This window comes from Mobula birostris, chromosome 32 (genome assembly GCF_030028105.1).
Source record: "Mobula birostris isolate sMobBir1 chromosome 32, sMobBir1.hap1, whole genome shotgun sequence".
Classification (NCBI taxonomy): domain Eukaryota; kingdom Metazoa; phylum Chordata; class Chondrichthyes; order Myliobatiformes; family Myliobatidae; genus Mobula; species Mobula birostris.
The window spans coordinates 8910391-8931256 of NC_092401.1; the positions used below are offsets into that span (position 1 = coordinate 8910391).

A 20866-nucleotide genomic window follows, 5' to 3' on the forward strand; every position below is an offset into this window, starting at 1 on the left:
AAAAGAACCCATTTAAAAAAAGACCAACACACCACCCAATGTTCAGAGAGAGAAGAGAACACAAGTTTTGCAAACAATAAAAGCGAGCAACAGCATTCAGAACTAAAGTGAGTCCATGGATACGAAGCCTGGAGCAGCAGGAGCAGGCCCTCAGCCTTAACCTCAGTTCATCACACAGCTGAGCAAAATGGAGGTCGCAGACATGAAGTCAGGAGCAGGTGGTGCAGGCCACAGCCTCAGGTTTAGTGTCATGGAGAGCAGATTAAACGCTGCAGAGCAGCAAACCTCGCCTCCAACACCCAGCCTTTTCAATCCATCTAGCATGGTGTTTAAATTGTCCGAACATCGGGTCATTCCTCACTCCAAGACCCAGGCCCTGTTCCACTGATATACTCTGGGCCTGGGCTCTGCCACTGCGCTCTGGCCCGCGCCCGACCATTCCAAATCGGCTCAGCACTTAGATCAATCCAACCTCGCTCTTGCTTTAGGTATTCGGGCTCTGAAACTCCTAATCTCTTACTTTTCTCTGCTTTGCACACCCCAGCTCAGTCTCAACCACACTCTGACCACTTCCCCTTAACCCTGTTCAACCTCACCCTGCCTCTGCATTGCACCTGCACACCCCGGCCCTCGAGTCAGCCTCGCTTTCACTCACCTCTTCACTGTTTGCGGTGATAGTTTACCACAAATTTCCATAGAAAAAGTGTTATTAATAAGTATTTATTTATATTTCTTGCTTTATAAACTGCCAGTCTGTTGCCTGTCTTCAGTACTGCCATCTGAAACTGGAAGTTTCAAAATGCATCACTTTGTCCATCTCTTCCCTGTACCTTCTCTGCAATGTAAAACTATTCTCTCTTTTCTACTTCTGACAAAGCTTCTCTAACCTGAACCAGTAGTACTGTCTTTTCCATCAATGCTACCTGACTTACTTGAGCAGAGCACAAAAACTGTCCTCCAGCCTACTGTGTCTGCACAAACCCCAAGCACCCATTCTAAACTAATGCATAAGATATAGGAGCAGAATTAGGCCATTTGGCCCATCGTGTCTGCTCTGTCATTTCATCATGGCTGATCCATTTTCCCTCTCAGCCCCAATCTCCTGTCTTCTCCCCGTATCCCTTCATGTCCTGACCAATCAAGAATGTACCAACCTCTGCCTTAAATATACCCAGTGACTTGGCCTCCATAGCTGCCTGTGGCAACAAACTCCACAGATTCACCACTCTCTCATGTTCTAAAAGGACATCCTTCTATACTGAGGCTGTGTCCTCTGGTCTCAGACTCCCCTACCTTGGGAAACATCCTCTCCACACCCACTCTATCAAGGCTTTTCAACATTTGACAGGTTTGTAATGAGGCCACCCCCCCTCAACCCCCATTCTTCTGAATTCCAGTGAATACAGGCCCTGGTGCTTTTCATATGACAAGCCTTTTAATCCCAGCAAACAAGAGACTCCCTTCCTGCCAAAGGGTTTTGGCCCGAAACATCAACTGTACTCTTTTCCTAGGTGCTGCATGGCCTGCCGAGTTCCTCCAGCATTTTGTGTGTTTCTTTTAATCACAGAATCATTTTTATGAACTTCCTTGGAGTCCACTCCAACATCAACATATTCTTTCTGAGATAAGGGGCCCAAAACTGCTGACAATACTCCGTATGAGGCCTTACCAGTGTCGTACAAAGCCTCAGCCTTCTCTCCTTGCTTTTATATTCCAGTCCTCTGAAAATGAATGCTAGCATCGCGCTGCTTTCCTCAGTTCCCATTTTATTGCCTTTATGTTTACAGATTCTCTCCCTCACCGGCACACCAGCTGTCAATTATCCACCAACTGGCACGTTTCTGGGATGTGGAGGGAAACTGGAGCATCCAGAGGAAACCCATGTCGTCACTGGGAGAACATGCAAATTCCACATATAGAGCACCTAAGGTAGTCAGCCTTTCTAGCACCTCTTCCTTTACCGATTCTAAGAGTGGCAAATACATCTCCCTTTGCAGCATCTTCTTCCGTGGTGAAGAATGGTATATTCAGTACCTCAGCCTCAATGAGCAAATCTCCTTTTCAGTTTCCAATCAGCTCCATGTCTCTCCTAATGTCTTACCCATTTCAGAATCAGAATCAGGTTTAATATCACTGGCGCGTGTCGTGAAATTTGTTGCCTTTGCAGCAGCAGTACAATGCAATACGTGATAATAGAAAAAAAACTAATTACGGTAAATATATATGTGTGCATGTGTACACACACACACAACGCTCACTGTAATTTAGTTTTTTTTTCCCTATTATTGTGTGATATATTTATTATGATATATACACAAACATAATAGAGAAAACTGAATTCCACTATTTACAGTAGTTAAATTAAATATGTAGCACAAGAATGTTGGCACGTGGCCAAGTGGTTGAGACGTTCGTGTAGTGATTTGAAGGTCATTAGTTCGAGCCTTGGCTGAGGCAGCGTGTGTGTCCTTGAGCAAGGCACTTAACCACACATTGCTCTGCAACGACACCGGTGCCAAGCTGTATGGGTCCTAATGCCCTTCCTTTGGACAACATCGGTGGCGTGGAGAGGGGAGACTTGCAGCATGGGCAACTGCCGGTCTTCCATACAACCTTGCCCAGGCCTGCGCCCTGGAAACCTTCCAAGGCGTAAATCCATTGTCTCACAAGACTAACGGATGCCTATAAAGTGCAAAAATAGAAATAAAAACTAACAAGCTGGTGTTCATGGATTCAATGTCGACTCAGCAGTTGGATGACAGAGGGGAAGAAGCTGTTCCTGAATCACTGTGTGTCTTCAGGCTTCTGAACCTCTTTCCTGATGGTAGCAATGAGAACGAGGCATGTCCTGGGTGATGGGGGTCCTTAATGATGGATGCTGCCATTGCTCCACAAGCCCATCAAGTACTTTTGAGCTCCTTTTAAGTTTGTTGACAGTATTTTTCCCCAGGCCTCCGTTTGCCTCCCATTACAGGAACTTCAATAGGGAAGTTTAAAATGAAATGAGGCTGGTTCTCACTTGTATTAGCAACCTGGTATTTTCTATATGCAGCTTCCGCTCGGCTCGAACTTTAGTTATCCACGCAGTTCCTGTTCTTATTGCCCGTCACTTCTCTCTCATGGGAATGTACCTACACTTTCGCTGAAATACCTCCAGCTTCACAATACGTAGTGGATCCTTACATCCCTGTGGAGAGGCCTAACAAGTGCTACCGAGTTCCAGAAGAGGTCCTCACCTCTCTCTGACTAACACTTTGCACTCTTTCTTTCTCTCTTTCTCTCTCTCTCTCTCTAATACTCACTTCCTTGCCAACAGAACTAGATTAGTTAGCCATTCACCTTGCTGTTCTTTGCAGGGTCCTCTGGCATTTAAGGAAAAGTCCCAGTTAGTCGTCTAAAAGAATTAATGCACCAAATCTTTTGCAGTCTGTGTGAAGGTGGTCCAGAATGAAGCAGCTGACATTGGAACATAAAATTGTCTTTATTTCTAAAGGAGCACTGCCTTTAGCTAGACTAGATCCAGTTATGCAGGAGTTTCAAGGAAGGGCATCTCTTTCAATCTGCACAGATGCTACTTGCCAGAGAACACATAACCTAGAACAATGTGGCCCTTCATCCCACAATGCTGTACAGGCCTCTAACTTACTGCAAGGTCAATTTAACAACTCCTCCTTGCATAACCCTCCACTTTTCTTTCATCCATGTACAGTTCTGGTCACTGAATTATAGGAAAGATGTCAACAAAATAGAGAGTACAGAGGAGATTTACTAGAATGTTACCTTGGTTTCAGCACTTGAGTTACAGAGAAAGGTTGAACAAGTTAGGTCTTTATTCTTTGAAGCGTAGAAGGTTGAGGGAGAACTTGATAGAGGTATTTAAAATTATTGGGAGGGGGATAGGTAGAGACGTGGATAGGCTTTTTCCACCGAGAGTGGGGGAGATTCAAACAAGAGGACATGATTTAAGAGTTAAGGGGCAAAAGTTTAGGGGTAACACGAGGGGAAACTTCTTTACTCAGAGAGTGGTAGCTGTGTGGAACGAGCTTCCAGTAGAAATGGTTGAGGCAGGTTCAATTTTGTCATTTAAAAAAAATATTGGATAGGTATATGGACAGGAAAGGAATGGAGGGTTATGGGCTGAGTGCAGGTAGATGGGACTAGGTGAGAGTAAGCGTTCGGCACGGACTAGAAGGGCCGAGATGGCCTGTTTCTGTGCTGTAATTGTTACATGCTTATATATATACATGCCTATCTAATAGTCTCCTAAATGTCCCTAATGTATCTGGCTCTACCACCACCCTGGCAATGTATCCCAGACACCCACCACTCTCTGTGTTAAAATAAAAACCTCTGACATCCCCCTTATACTTTCCCCCAATCACCTTAAATCAGGCAGAATGTGCCCCATATACTAACACTCTCTGCTGCTTCGAGAAGCCAGTTGTGAACCCATGCAGCCAAGTTTTTCAGGGTCCCATGCCTCCTGAATGTACCTGTCATGGGGAATATTGCCGAACGCCATACACACCACATCTTGCTGAGTGTCTGCAGTTCTTTGCTTTTATTCTATTTTTTTCTTGCCTTCTAACATAGTGAAGTATCCCCTGTGTTATCAAAGTGAACAAGTCACATAAGGAACTATCAGTCTTGGTGACCAAAGATGACGGGGGCCAAGGAGGACACATTCACTTCTTGGGATAAAGCCAACATTGTCCCTGAGAAGTTGGTGGCGATGGCGATTACTAACTGGCTTGTTAGGTCATTTCAGAGTACACTGTAGGAGTCAGCACATGGGGCAGGTCTAGTCTCATATATGGACCAGATCAAGTAAACATGACAGGTATTCAGTCTCAAACAGCATCAATTAGGTTTACGTGGTCATTATGAACAAGATTACCGACGCTGTGTTTTTTTTTCTAAATTCCAGATTATCAACAGGATTTCCACAGCTGCCCTGACAGGATTTGAACTCTGCAGGGAATAATGGGCTCAGCCTGGTCCATCATGGACACGGCCTTCCCCACCAAGGAAAGCGTCCACATGAGGTGCTGGTTCAAGAGGTTCACGTCATCGAGGATTCCTGTCATCCAGGCCACGCCTTCTTCTCACTGCTCCCGTCGGGCCGGAGGCACAGAGGCCTGATGTCCCATACCACAAGGCTCAGGGGCAACACACACAAAGTGCAGGAGGAACTCAGCAGGTAGAGCAGCATCTACGGAAGTGAATGAACAGGTGACGCTTCGGGCTGAGACCCTTCTTCAGGGATCAGTGCTAGCTACTTTTACACACATCAAACTCTTGAAGCGACCTGTAAGCCCACCTCAGCATTACAACATTATGGACCACCTCTTGTAGTACCTGGACTTGGTTCTTGCACAGACATCCTTTGTTGCAAAGTCTTTTTCTTCACTGTCTTGCATAAGTTATGTTCTGAGTGTTGCCTGAGCCTACTTGCGAGCAATGCTTCCATTGTCCCTGAACCTCAGTGTACTTGCGCACCTGACCAGCATCTGGCTTCCTGAGCAGCAGCTCGACTGCTGCATCACCACCAACTCTGAGGTCACAATTCAGTTTTATGACTCCTCCAAGGTTTAGTCAGGAGCTTGAAGCACAATGCTTGGACCGAGGTGACCTAATGGTTGCCGTGGGTTACAACAGGAACGTTCACAGGCCGCTGACCTGGGCTGAGAAGTGGCAGATGGAGTTCAACCCCGAAAAGGATGAAGTGATACACTTTGGAAGTTCAAATTCAAAGGCAGAGTACAAGGTGAATAGAAGAATTCTTAGCAGTATGGGGGAACACGGAGATCGTGGGCCTGCATTAGTCAGGAGGATTGAGTTCAAGAGCCGTGAAGTAATGTTGCAGCTCTATAAAACTCTGGGTGGACTGCACTTGGAGTATTGCGTCCAGTTCTGGTCGCCTCATTAGAGGAAGGAAGTGGAAGCCTTAGAGGGTGCAGAGGTTTACCAGGATGCTGCCTGGATTAAAGAGCATGTCTTATGAGAAAAGGCAGGGCTTCTCTACTTGGAGTGGAGGAGGATGAGAGACGACTTGATAGAGGTGTATTAAATGATAAAGAGCATAGATTGGACAGGCTGAGACTACTTCCCAGGGCAGCAATGGCTAATACGAAAAGACATACTTTGAAGACAATTAGAGGAAGGTACAGGGGTGGCTGTCAGGGTAGGTTTTCACACAAGAGTGTAAAGTGCGTGTAACTCACTACAGGGGCGGGGGGCAGTTGGTGGTAGAAGCAGATAATTTAGGGACATTTAAAAGGCTCTAAGATAGGTACATGGATGAAAGAAAAATGGAGGTAATGTGGGATAGAAGGGTTAGATTGATCTTGGAGTAGGCTAAAAGGTCACTACAACATTGTGGGCTGAAACGCCTGTACTGTTCTATGATCTAATTCAACTATTTGCTGTTGTAATTAGCCAGCACAGTCCTGGCCAACTACGGCCTCGTGAACTGCATGCAAGCAAGTACTCATCGAAAACTGATGATTTTTTGGAACGTTCGAAGGGTGCTCCAATTTGGACCATGCTAAATTGGCAGCCACCAAAGAAAATATCAGAAGCAGACATCCTTACTTCAGGAAATCACTTGTGGTTTCTCCCCCATTTCCAAGTATTAGAGGATGACCTCCGTGTAAACAGATGGAAGCTGGTATCTCACTGGCACACTGCCCACTGAGAAGCAGGTCAGCCACATGGGATGCCAAGGAGGTAAGGAAAAGATGGGGAGGGAGGAGGGAAATAGGAAAGGAGGCAACTTGGCTGGGGAAAAGTGAAATTGAAGGGCAGAGCAGTGTACCACAGTACTGGGCAATGGGGCCTCTCCCCACTAGGGAGCTGTGCAACTGGCCCCTGCTATAGCATCCTAGGAATCATAACAGCATCCTCTGAAGGGGGGTTGCGATCTCAGTCAGTATTAAAAAGGCAGCACGTGTAAATCAATGCCAGGGCTCATACTGCTCAACAAACTAGCAGACTTTAAATCGCAAGATCTTGACCTCCAGTATGGTCCGAATTCAACAATGAGCAAAGTACAAAGAGGGCGAGTCAAGTCCTGTCAATCCGATTTCTACTGGTACATCAGAAACACGTGTCACAGACATTGATAAAACAGCAGAGGAAATGGGCGCCAAGGCTAGGGTGAACTGAGTGAGGGAATGGAAGGTCCAATTCTCCATACAGGGAGTCCTCCATTACAAGAAGGTGCAAATCCTTATAAATGGGGACAAGACGATTTGTATGCATTAAAAACCAGACCAGTTTTTAATAATACTATTTTTAGCATCCTATGTCTATTGATCATCCCAGAATCTCCTTAATCTACACTGTTTCAGAGGGAGGCAATACTGCAACTTAAAAATTCCTTTCCAGGTTTCCAAATCCCTTCGCAGTTTTTCTACAGAACCATGTATTGATAATCACCTGCAGCCCTGTAACCATATAACCATATATAACCATATAACAATTACAGCACAGAAACAGGCCACCTCGGCCCTTCTAGTCCGTGCCAAACTCTCACCTAGTCCCACCGACCTGCACTCAGCCCATAACCCTCTATTCCTTTCCTATCCATATATCTATCCAATTTAACTTTAAACGACAACATCGAACCTGCCTCAACCACTTCTGCTGGAAGCTCGTTCCACACAGCTACCACTCTCTGAGTAAAGAAGTTCCCCCTCATGTTACCCCTAAATTTTTGTCCTTTAACTCTCAACTCATGTCCTCTTGTTTGAATCTTGCCCACTCTCAATGGAAAAAGCCTATCCACGTCAACTCTATCTATCCCCCTCATAATTTTAAACACCTCTATCAAGTCCCCCCTCAAACTTCTACGCTCCAAAGAATAAAGACCTAACTTCTTCAACTTTTCTCTGTAACCTAGGAGATGAAACCCAGGCAACATTTTAGTAAACCTCCTCTGTACTCTCTCAATTTTACTGACATCTTTCCTATAATTCGGTGACCAGAACTGTACACAATACTCCAAGTTTGGCCTTTCCAATGCCCTATACAATTTCAACATTACATCCCAACTCCTATACTCAATACTCTGATTAATACAGGCCAACATACCAAAAGCTTTCTTCACCACCCTATCCACATGAGATTCCACCTTCAGGGAACTATGCACCAACAGCATTCTTCAATGCCCTACCATTTACCATGTATGTCCTATTTTGATTAGTCCTACCAAAATGTAGCACCTCACATTTTTCAGCATTAAACTGCCATCTTTCAGCCCACTCTTCTAACTGGCCTAAATCTCTCTGCAAGCTTTGAAAACCTACCTCATCATCCACAACGCCACCTATCTTAGTATCATCTGCATACTTACTAATTCAATTTACCATCCCATCATCCAGATCATTAATGTATATGACAAATAACATTGGACCCAGTACAGATCCCTGAGGCACACCACTAGTCACCGGCCTCCAATCTGACAAACAGTTATCCACCACCACTCTCTGGCGTCTCCCATCCAGCCACTGCTGAATCCATTTTACTGCTTCAATATTAATGCTTAACGATTGAACCTTCCTAACTAAACTTCCGTGTGGAACCTTGTCAAAGGCCTTACTGAAGTCCATATAGACAACGTCCACCGCTTTACCCTCGTCAACTTAGTAACCTCATCAAAAAATTCAATAAGATTTGTCCATCTGAGAACTCTGAAGCCTTCAAGTGGCAGTTTTTTAATCGTGCCTGCACGTAACACGTTCCATCAGCTGATAGGGTTCTGGAATTCCCTCCCTGATTCAAACATTGTGCTTCAAGATCTCGGCCACTCTGTGGATGAACCGCAACTGGTGAGAGCAGCCTCCAGGCTGATGCTGTGTTTGAAATCCTTTAGAACTTGAAGCAGGTCATGCGTGCATTCAGCAAGACCGAGACAACGTTCAGGCAGGGGCTGAGAAGCGGCCAGTAATATTGTAACATCCAAGTATCAAGCAGAGACTGTTACCAAGACAGCAACTAACCATCTGTCCTTGACATCCTGGGGTCAACATTGACAGAAACTCCACTAGACAAGGTGGGTACGGCCCAGTCCATCACAGGTAATGCCCTGTTCCCTCCACCCCCACCAATAAGCACATCTACATGGAGCACAGTGGCAGGAAAGCAGCATCCATCGTCTAGGACTGTACCACCCAGGACATGCTCTCTTCTTGTTGCTGTCGTCAGGAAGAAGGGACAGGAGCCTGACCACTCACCAGGTTCAGGAACAGTTATTACCCCTCAACCAACAGGCTCCTGAAGCAGAGGGGATGACTTCACTCACCCCTTTCTGTTCCCACAAGCTACGGACTCACTTTCAAAGACTCTTCATCTGAAGTTCTCGATATTTATTGCTGATTTATTTATTAATTTTTCTCTTGTATTTGCACAGTTTGTTGTCTTTTGCACATTGGTTGGTTGTCTGGCTTGCTGGTGCAGTCTTTCATTGATTCTATTGCACTTCTTGGATTTACTGAGTATGCCCACAAGCAAATGAATCTCAGGGTTGTTTAAGGTGACATATACGTACTTTGATAATAAATTTACATTGCATTTACCTTGAATATAAACACAGGTCAGAGGCTGGGTACCTTATATCAATGACTCAGTTCAAAGTTCAAATTAAAATTTATTACCAGAGTACATACATGTCACCACGTACAATCCTGAGATTCTTTTATCTTCAGGCATACTTAGACAATAGACAATCGACAATAGGTGCAGGAGTAGGCCATTCAGCCCTTCGAGCCAGCTTTGTGATCATGGCTGATCATCCACAATCAGTACCCCGTTCCTGTCTCCTCCCCATATCCCTTGACTCCGCTATCTTTAAGAGCTAATTAGCAGATCTATAGAACAGTAACTGTAAACAGGATCACTGAACAACAAACATAGCAAATGCAAATACAGATAAATAGCAATAAATAATGAGCAGGAAATAACAAGATAAAGAATCTTTAAAGTGAGACCATCAGTTGTGGGAACACCATAAATGGAATGAGTTTAGTTATCCCCTTATATCTGATACTATTGTTTGCCTGGATGAGGAAGGCCCCAACAATGCTGAAGAAATGCAAAACCATTCAAGGTAAACCAACTTGATTGACTGACACCCCATCAATGCGCCCACCACCCATGCCGGGAGGCTCAATGTGAACCATGTACCATTATACACCCAGGTTCGTCTGACAGCCCCTCCCAACCAGCGATCTCTATCACCAGACAGGAGTGGCGGCAGTGAGCACAGGCAAGGAACCACCCTGCCTTGATTGTTATCACCATCCTTTCAGCCTCACTGGGTCAGGAGTTTGGAATGTGCTGCCGTTCAAGATGGCGGCTCGATACCAGCTTCTCACGGGCACTAAACGCTCGGCAGTGTGCCCGCAAAAACCTTAGCGTTCCTGAGCACAAAGTGATTCTCTCATTGTTAGGAATTCAGCAAGATGCCCCGGTGTTGTGCAGGCAGCTCACAAAGCTACCAGATACATTAGTGGATATACTAGATATACTAATATACTTCTGAACTGCGATCACTGCAGCCTGTAATTTCCCTTTTAAGGGCATACTTTTGAATTGACTAAATGATCTGGTGCTTCTGCGACCTCTTGGGAGTTTTGGCAAACTAGACTCTCAAGCGTGCAGGTATGGCTGGGGCGACCACTGCGAGGGGTAGATGCTGCGTCAAGGCCTAATAATGGAAGATGATCCCATTGTTGGTTCTACTACTCCACACCAATTAAAGTGTCGAGCTAGATTAAAGTCGTTGAGGACGACAGCGGAAACCAGACAGGCATTTGGTGATGTCTGCCTGCGTTGGAGTAGTCTCCCTCTTCTCTTGCTACCACCGTCAAGTGGGAGGTGTGGCCCTACAGCCATGGGATTCCTAGACAGGTTTCACTCGCCTCGCGCTGAACGGACTCAGCGGCTGTGGTTCAGTTTCGGGCACTCCTGCAGTTCACGTTCCATGTGTTCCTGCTGACTTTATTTTAACTACTTACACAATTTGTCCTCTTTTGCAGATTGGATATAAGGTGGTCTTGTTGTGGGTGTTTTTTTTAAGCGAATTCTATTGTGCTTCTTTGTTTGAGAGCCTGCAAGAAGATGCATCTCACGGATGTATTTCACATAAATACCTTGATAATAACTTTGCGTTTGACTCCTGGGGTCAGGTTGGGAAACCTGTCCAGGTTATGATGTTCAGTGGACTGCTTTGGCTCGGTTCTAAAGCAGGCAGCAGCTGAGCTGTTCTCAGCTTGCTCAGCAGGGATAGAAATGTCGCACACACACCAGCCCACAGAGACGGATACACCCGATACGTGGGGCATCACTGACAAAGCCACAGAGACCGATACACCTCAGTGCAAGCACAGTATGTCACAATGCATCAAATGTAATACTGGCTCTCATTGTTACCCACTACGACCAAAGCAACCACAACAGGTCATCAATGGGTGAGTGTGAGCAGCATCCGTTTCCAGTCAGGAGGAGCAGCCCAGCTCTGACTTCGGAAACCCCACTCTACATCCTGAACCTCAGGCACCATGACACTTAACCCAGCCATTAGGACCAGACCTTGATCCTCTATCCTGGACACATTTCCCTGGAACTTTCACTCCTCACCTCTGACTCTGACCCAGAACCCTCACTGACCCCAGACACCAGAATCCACTCTCTGGCCTCTGGCTCCAAGATCTCCCTCTGACCTGACCCAACTCTCACTCTGACCTCCCAAACCCAGATACGTCCCTCTGGCCCCAGAACCCTTTCTGACCCCAACCCTCGAACCTTTCCTTTGACCCCTGATCTCCAAAGTTCACCACCCCAACTCCAGCCAGTTGGCCTTGGTCCCCCACCCCTACTTTAACTCTTGACCTCAGGCACCGCAGTCACTGCAGTCGCTTCCCCATGGCTCCCGGCACACCCTCTCCCCTAGCACGACCACCTATCTCCATCTAGGAGGACGTGTAGTTCCACAGAAGCCTCCTCCCTCCTTCAGTTACCCACCCTAAACCCCACTATCCACAGCTCTTACTCCCACCCCATCTACCCCACGCCGTCCAACCTTACCCAACGATGCTTCCAACCTCGTTCTGTCCCACCGTCGTCACTCTCCTCACCCCGGCCCAGCTTCACAGCCCACTCCTCCATCACTCTCCCGGACACTCCATACACAGGCCATTGCAAATTCACTTCACCCCTCAAACCATCCGAAACCCTCTCACACCCTGCCCCGTCTGGTCACCTCTCGACCAACAACCCAAACTCCAGCCCTTTGTCAACCTCACACCCCGTCCTTCTCCAGTTCCTCCACACAACTGGCCGTCAGCCTCCCTGGATCCGGCCCTTCCAGATGCTCCCACCCATCCGCCCACCAATCCCCTCTCCCAAGGTTCTCCTACCTTGTTAGAGGCCATTTCGCTGACAGACCGGTAGGTCTGGATGGTTTCCAGCTGGTCCAGGCACCAGTCCAGTTCCTCCAGCGTTTCCTTTGCCAGCTGCTGGTACGTCTCATCTGAAGGCAAAGATTCGCAGTTGGTTGTTGAAGCGAAGCAGCCGCGGTTGAGCGTCTCTGAGCACACCGTCCCTTCGCTGCACCGCCATTCAGATCCTATGATGTGCACGGCCCGTCACTCATAGTCCCTCACAGACACACCCACAACTCAATACTAAGGTACAAGTGAGGTGGCCGCTCTGCCCCTCTAATCTGCTCCATCATTCAATCTCATTACTGATCCAACTACAACCTCATCACATTCTCCCTTGTCTCGTTGCCTATCAATAATCTATCTAGCCCGGTCTTAAAAATATTTGAAAGATTCTGTTCCAAACTCCCCTTAAGGAAGACAGTACACAAATGCCTTATTACAAAAAAAACCTCATAATCATAGGACAGTAATATTTTTAAATAGCAAACCAAAGATCTGAACTCATATTGTGTTTGGTTCTGGTCATTACAGGAAGGATGTAGAAGCTTTAGAGGGGGTGCAGAGGAGATTTGCTGCCTGGATTAGAGAGCGTGTCTTATGAGGAAGAGTTGAGTGAGCTAAGGCTTTTCTCTTTGGAGCGAAGGAGGATGAGAGGTGATCTGATAGAGGTGTGCAAGGTGATAAGGAGACATAAATCCACCCACAGCTCCAAACTGCTGACGATACTACATTGATTGGCCTAATCTCAAATAATAACGAGGCAGCCGACAGAGAAGAAGTCATCACCCTGACACAGTGGTGTCAAACAACCTCTCCCTCAACGTGGCAAAAACAAAGGAGCTGGTTGTGGACGATAGGAGGAACAGAGACAGGCTAATCCCTATTGAAATCAATGGATCTGGGGTTGAAAGGGTGAACAGCTTGAAATTTCTCGGCATAAACATCACCGAGGATTTCACGTGCTCTGTATATACCGGCTGTGTGGTGAAAAAGGCACAACGGCGTCTCTTTCACCTCAGATGATTGAGGAAGTTTGGTGCCGGCCCCCAAATCCTAAGAACTTTCTTCAGGGGCACAATTGAGAGCATCCTGACTGGCTGCTTCACTGCCTGGTATGGGAACTGTACCCCCCTCAAACACAGGACTCTGCAGAGAGTGGTGTGGCCAGCCCAGCCCAGCTGTAGATGTGAACTTCCCACTATTCAGGACATACAGAGACAGGTGCGTAAAAAGGGCCCAAAGGATCATCGGGGACCCGGGTCACCCCAACCACAAACTGTTCTAGCTGCTACCATCTGGAAAACGGTACCGCAGCCTTAAAGCCAGGACCAACAGGCTCCGGGACAGCTTCTCCCACTGGGCCATCAGACTAATTAATTCACACTGATACAACTGTATTTCTATGCTATATTGACTGTTATACATAGTATTTATTACCAATTACTATAAATTGCACATTGCACATTCAGACAGAGATGTAACATAAAGATTTTTACTTATGTATGTGAAGGATGTAAAAAATAAAGTCAATTGAATTCAAATCTAGTAGATAGCCAGAGACTTTTTTTCTAAAGCGTAAATGGGAGCATAATTTTAAGATGACTGGAGTAATGTATGGGGGGGGGGGGTGTCAGAGGTAAGTGTTTTCACACAGTGGGTAGTGGGTGTGTGGAACGCCCTGCTAGGAGTGGTGGTAGAGGCAGATACATCAGTGGCATTTAAAGAAGCTCTTGGATGGGCACAAGGATGAAAGAAAAAAATGAGGGCTATGTAGAGGGACGGGTTAGACTGATTTTAGAGTAGGTTAAAAGACTGGCATAGTAATGAAGTCTGAAAGGTCTGCACTAGGCTGTACCACTCTATGTTTTAAATCATCGGACAGTGACTCTTTGTTTTTAAACAGACAATCAAAGTTCTGAACTCTCCCACAGAATAACATATTCTCTGCAGAGTCACCTCTCAAGGCTGCTCACATTGCCTGTCCCTCTTCCATACTCCAGTGGACGTAAGCATAGCCTGTATCGTTATGCGTGTTCTCTCTCACGGAGATCCTTACTCAAAATGGCCGCTCCGGGTTAGGAAGTGGATTTGGTCATTGGTTTCCAAGTGTGGAATTGACCGGGAGAGTAGGAGTTGGTGGATCTTTGACCATCTGTATGACATTCTCAGCTTGACAGGGTTCTACACCTTACGAAGATCATGTCTGCACTATTGGAGGGAAAGGGGCAATTGGGGAGTTGGGTGGTTGGAAAGTAGGAGACAGGCAATGGGGTGGACAGAGATGGGAAAAGGGTGTGTGAAGGGGTTGGTTAAGAAAGAAGGGATGAGGGGTGGGCAGTCAATGTCTCTAGTCCCATTACACTGAGCACTGTGCTCCCCACGGTTGTGTGCACCGCCCACTGCTGACACATGCCTGGGTGGCAGGATTCAGCTCAAACCATGTCATCAAGCCTGTGAATGACACAACAGTGGTTGGCCTCGACAACGATGATGAGTCAGAGGACGAAGAGGAAGCAGAGCGGCTGGTGGACCGGTGTGAGAACAATGACCAAAGTCTGCATGTGGACAAGACCAAGGAAATGATTGTGGACTTTTGCAAGGTGGGGATGAACCACCCCCCTCTGCGCACACACGGCTCCTCTGTGGGGAGAGTTAAGTGCACCAAGTTCCTGGCAGTTCACATCACGACGATCTCACCTGGTCCCTCCCTGAATAAGAAGGCACGGCAACACCTGCACTTCCTGAGGAGATTGAGGTAAGCGAGGCTCCCCTTCCCCCTCCATCTTAATTGAATTGTATAGGAGCACCATTGAGAGCATCCTGACAGGCTGCTTCTCCATCTGATATGGGAGCAGCCGAACGTCGGACTGGAAGTCCCTACAAAGGACTGTGAGAACAGCCAAAAGAATCACAGGGGCCTCCCTTCCATCTATCGGGGACATTTATCAGGAGCGCTGTGTACGCAGGGCCCTTAGTATTGTCAAGCATCTCACCCATCCATCCAATATCCCCTCTGATTTTTTACCATCAGGAAGGAGACTCCGATGCACAAAGACAAGAACGGTGAGAATGGGAAACAGTTTCTTCCCTCAGTCTTCTGAACTCCCGGCCGCATCGTATTCAAAGCGTCACTGGATAAATTGTACTATACCCTACAATATTAAATTATGCACTTTACTTTGTTTATCTATGCATAATCCATTTGTAAATGTAGTTCTTACTTTCATAAATGATTGTGTGTCATGTGTACCACTGTGCTCTACACTCCGGTCCAGAGAAACACTGTCTCGTTTGGCGGTATACATGTGTATAGTTAAATGACAATAAACCTGACTTGAAGAGGAGGAAGAAACAATGGTGTGACAGTAAGAGGAAATGAATAAGGAGAAGGGGGAGGAAGGAGATGGTCTAGATGTTTGAAAGGCAGATGGAGGCAGAACCCCTCATTGCACCATGTGCGTGTGAGCACTAATAATAAACCAGCTCACACCCTGCCCTCGCCTCCTGCAGCTACTCTAACCCTCTGGGGTCCACCGAATCCTTTCATCTCACTCCCATCGCCATCCCAGAAGCAGCCTGTAAGAGGCAACTGGACCTCAGGCAGTGGTTCCTGAGAGCTCAGTCCCACCACTTTGGTGACCTTCCAACAACCCGTGTTTTCAAAGGCTACAGAACTGTCTGGAAACATCGCTGGTAACCAGGGACATAAAACACAATCGGGAAGGTTTAAGACAGTTAAAGGTTATATGAACATATAAACCATGGGCTCATTGACATCCTTTTATGGCATAGTTGGAGAGGTGCAGGGAGGGAATTCGAATAGCTAGGACCAAATACTGTAGCTGAAAAGTATGGCTGCAGAGCAGTAATTAACTCTGGATGGGAGCAACACACTGGAATTAGAGGGGCACGGAAATATTAAAGGATTCCTGCCCCGACTTGTTGTTTCATAGACCACAAACCAGTTTACTCCCATTCGCCAGGAGAACGGGTATAGGAATTACGATGTAGGAGAAGATTCATTACCTGATAGGGTGCAGAGTGCAGGCTGAGGTGCTATCGGTGATCTCCTGTGAAAGGAAAGCAGACAACTGATTAGTGTCACTTGAAGGCCACGAAACGCACAGGCAGCACACAGACCTGACGCGCTCAGGGAACCATGCAGACGAGATATGAACAGGATATACTGTATGTGCTGATTACACAGTTGGCAAGCTGATATGAAGCACGCAAACAACACAGACATGATACGCGCAGAGAACTCAAAGATGTGGACAACACGGAGAAGGCAGGAGATTGGGGCTGAGAGGGAAAATGGATCAGCCATGGTGAAATGATGGAGCAGACTCAATAAACACTGCCAGGTGTAGACAGAGTAACGCTCAGTGAGAAGGCAAGCAGTACACAGGCACAATACACACTTTCTTGGTGCCGTATGCCCAGTTGGTTATTTTTTCTGAGAATAGAAAGGCGTAAGGCATGCCAGCACTGCATGGAGCCACTGTACACAACCATGATTTGCGCAGGACCATGCATGACATGTACAGATTGAACATACACAGGCATCATACAACCATCATACACAGACATCATGATAGAAACAGACATACAGTACAGACATAATCTGTGCAGACATGCATGCAAGGATGTAATGCTGAGGCTTTATGTGATACTGGTGAGCCCTCACTTGGACTATTATGAGCAGTTTTGGGCCCCTTAATCTAAGAAGGGATGTGCTGTCATTGGAGAGGGTTCAAAGGAGGTTTCATGAAAATGATTCCAGGATTGAAAGGTTTGTCACATGAGGAGCATTTGATGGTTCTGTGCCTCTACTCACTGGAATTCAGAAGAAAGAGGGCCAATCTCTTTGAAGCCTATCAAATGCAGAAAGGCCTCGAGAGAGCGGATGTGGAGAGGGTGGCCAGAGGACACAGCCTCAGGATAGAGGGGCATCCTTTGATAAAGGAGATGAGGAGGAATTTCTTTAGCCAGGGAGTGGTGACTTCGTTGGCACAGGCAGCTGTGGTTAAGTCATTGGGTATATGTAAGGCAGAGGTTGATAGATTCTTGATTAGTCAGGGCATGGAGGGATATGGGGAGAAGGCAGGAGATTGGGGCTGAGAGGGAAAATGGATCAGCCATGATGAAATGATGGAGCAGACTCAATGGGCCAAATGGCTGAATTCTGCTCCTATATCTTATGGTCTTATGATTCATGATAATTAAACACAGACATATTGTGTGGGAACATTAATTATGACACAGTGAGCTAATACACAGACACGCCCTGGCACAGCACAGGCAGAGACAAAACTCACAGAGAGCACACAGACATGAAGAGTACAAGGAATGTGGCTCAAGCCACTGGAAAAGACACACCGTTACAGTAACTCATTCAGAATAAATCACGGACAGTGGCGATTCTGCTGCCTTGTCTGATGTTGGACTGACTTTATTATTAGAGTGCTTTTTTCATTGTGAGCCCACTCAGACAGCTGAGAAACCCTCTCCAGCCGCTGCCCACTAAGCCGAGACTCGGCCCTGCAGCATTTCCCACAGCTGCCCACTACTGCCCTCTGGAGACAATCACCTGTATTTCAGCACAAGCCAAGGCAATCGACACAGAGCTGAAAGCCAGCTCCTGCCTTCAGTATGTTGTAAGCCTAGGGATACATATACACACACACACACTCACAAATATTTTGCACACCCCACACACACACACACACACACACACGGAATTATACACACATACAGATATTTTCACACACACATGTGAGAAGTTACAGACATATATAGACATTTTCATATACATACACACACATCTTCCCATACGCTGAGTTATACACACACGGACATTTTTGCATACGTAGCTATAAATAAATAAAGGCATCCGTTAGTCTTGCGAGACCATGGATCTGCGCCTGGAAAGTCTTCACTCTCCAGGGCACAGGCCTGGGCAAGGTTGTATGGAAGACCGGCAGTTGCCCATGCTGCAAGTCTCCCCTCTTCACGACATCGATGTTGTCCAAGGGAAGGGCATTAGGACCCATACAGCCTGGCACCAGTGTTGTCGCAGAGCAATGTGTGATTAAGTGCCTTGCTCAAGGACACAACATGCTGCCTCGGCTGGGGCTCGAACTCACGGTCTTCAGATCGCTAGTCGAACGCCTTAACCACTTGGCCACGTAGCTACACACACAGACACAATTTCACATACAAACACACCTTGTGAGAAGGAGTATCTCAGATCCCTAAGGGGCTGCTGACAACACCTTTAGCCTCCTCCCTTAGTGACTTCAACCTGAATGCATCAGTGTTCCTTGCTACCAACACCATGGGTTCATGCAGGCCGCATGGAAAAAGCCAGGAGAACAGGCAGGAAACCTGCACTTTTCTCCAGCAGGGAGGCCTACACTGGACCAACTAAGGTTCTCCTGGCAAGGAGAGCATCAAGATCCTTTGTCAGGGATCAGATTGGAGTTTTGGTCATAGAATTTGCTGGGATGCTCTTCTCTGGCAATAGACCTGCCAAGATTATCTAGGTTGAACAAGTTGGGTCTTTATTCTTTGGAGTGTAGAAGGTTGAGGGGGGACTTGATAGAGGTATTTAAAATTATGAGGGGGATAGATAGAGTTGACGTGGATAGGCTTTTTCCATTGAGAGTAGGGGAGATTCAAACAAGAGGACATGAGTTAAGAGTTAAAGGGCAAAAGTTTAAGGGTAACATGAGGGGGAACCTCTTTACTCAGAGAGTGGTAGCTGTGTGGAACGAGCTTCCAGCAGGAGTGATTGAGGCCAGTTTGATGTTGTCATTTAAAGTTAAATTGGGCAGCTATATGGACAGGAAAGGAATGGAGGGTTATGGGCAGGTCGGTGGGACTAGATGAGAGTAAGAGCTCGGCACAGACTGGAAGGGCCGAGATGGCCTGTTTCCGTGCTGTAATTGTTATATGGTTATATGTTACTTGGGGACCTGGTACCGCCCAGCAGTGATTTAACCAAAAATTCCAGGCAGGATGAGATAGGATCTTTCAAGAAATCAGCTGGGATCCACCTAGTATTCCGAACTCTTCGCCATCAATGCATTGGAATTCTGTACTAAACACAGTGAATGCAAGAGTCTGCACCACAGGAACTCTATTTTCTGTCAAACTGCTCTGAATCACCATCTGAACCGGCCAGCGACTCAGGGGAAGAACAGTGGCACGGGAGGTCAAATGGGCAGTTAGAAGAAGATGGAGAATGTTGCAGAGTCCAGAGCAAAGGGGAGGGGGCATAGGCCCAAGATAGCCATAAACATTTCAAATAACAGATTCTGGAGGAAGCTCCTTAATGGAGGCAAACGGATTTGTGACGGACTCCTTCCGACGTGCAATCAGTGGTGTAACATTCAGTGGAAGTTCAGACTGAGGGGGTGATGTGCGAGAAAGGATCAGGAGAAAGGCCACCGAAGCAAGAGTGGGCCAGCAGGGACTGGGATGGCCAAATGGCCAGCCCCTGCATGTTAGGGCCAAGGCAATTCCAGGCCGCCTGTGACAAGATTCACCTCTACAAATCTGATTAGGGACATATTTACCACAATGTAACTGGCGCCACACTGGCACACTTCGACTTGAGGTTTACTCTGACTTTGACCTCACCCTTCCAGGACCCTCGGCTGCTGTCAGCATTACTGTGTTACAGTGTGGGCAATCCTATCCTGCTTCCTCCCACACTCCCAAGCTCGCGCACGCTGGTAGCTGAATTAGCCGCTGTAAATTGTCCTTGGTGTGTAGGTGAGTGGCAGAACCTGGGAAGTGTTGCTGAGATCTTGAGGAGAATAAAGTGGGTTAGAAGGTTGGTGCAGAGCCAGAATCTGTTTCCGTGCTTCACATCTTTGTGACGGCCCCTGCGCTGGATGCCCTGATACTCACTTGTTCGGAGGCCCTTGAGTGTTGGCCAGGACAGTGAAATTGTTCCTCACACTGCGCAAACTCGCCAAAATCTGAGGAGAGAGTAATCAATAAATACCGAGCAGATCAATACAGATCGTACAGTGTGACATTCCACCCCGCCGCAGCCCCCCCACCCGTGTGATCCCATCAAACACTTGCAGGGCAGGGATAGTGTAAACTGGCTTAAAGCTCCCTCAGCATCCTCCTTAAAACATACCTCAGCCTCAATATCTTCAGTACGCTGGATGAACTCAGCAGGTCGGGCAACATCAGTCAGAAACAATGAGTCGACGTTTCTAACTGATGCTGCCGACCTGCTGAGTTCATCCAGCGTACTGAAAGTGTTGCTTTGATCACAGCATCTGCAGATTATTTTGTGTTTGAGCCTCAGTATCTTAATTAGTGGGAAATTTCCCAACTGTGAAACGATACATTGAGTTAAGGAGACTTTGAACACCTTAACGTAGAATGGAAAAATAAAC

The 20866-nt window shown here is 46.8% G+C and overlaps 1 protein-coding gene across 4 annotated transcripts in view; it reads right to left on the reverse strand.

Moving 5' to 3' along the window:
• Positions 1 to 20866, reverse strand: part of LOC140191253 (3',5'-cyclic-AMP phosphodiesterase 4B-like) — a 316368-nt gene that overhangs the window by 51917 nt on the left and 243585 nt on the right. For all 4 annotated transcript variants that reach the window (XM_072248489.1, XM_072248488.1, XM_072248490.1 and 1 more), the window contains exons 4-6: positions 20364 to 20434; positions 16473 to 16516; positions 12420 to 12532 (exon numbers count right to left, since the gene is read on the reverse strand). In XM_072248489.1, coding sequence (XP_072104590.1) covers positions 12420 to 12532; positions 16473 to 16516; positions 20364 to 20434 — 228 coding nt within the window. The remainder of the gene's footprint in view (positions 1 to 12419; positions 12533 to 16472; positions 16517 to 20363; positions 20435 to 20866) is intronic.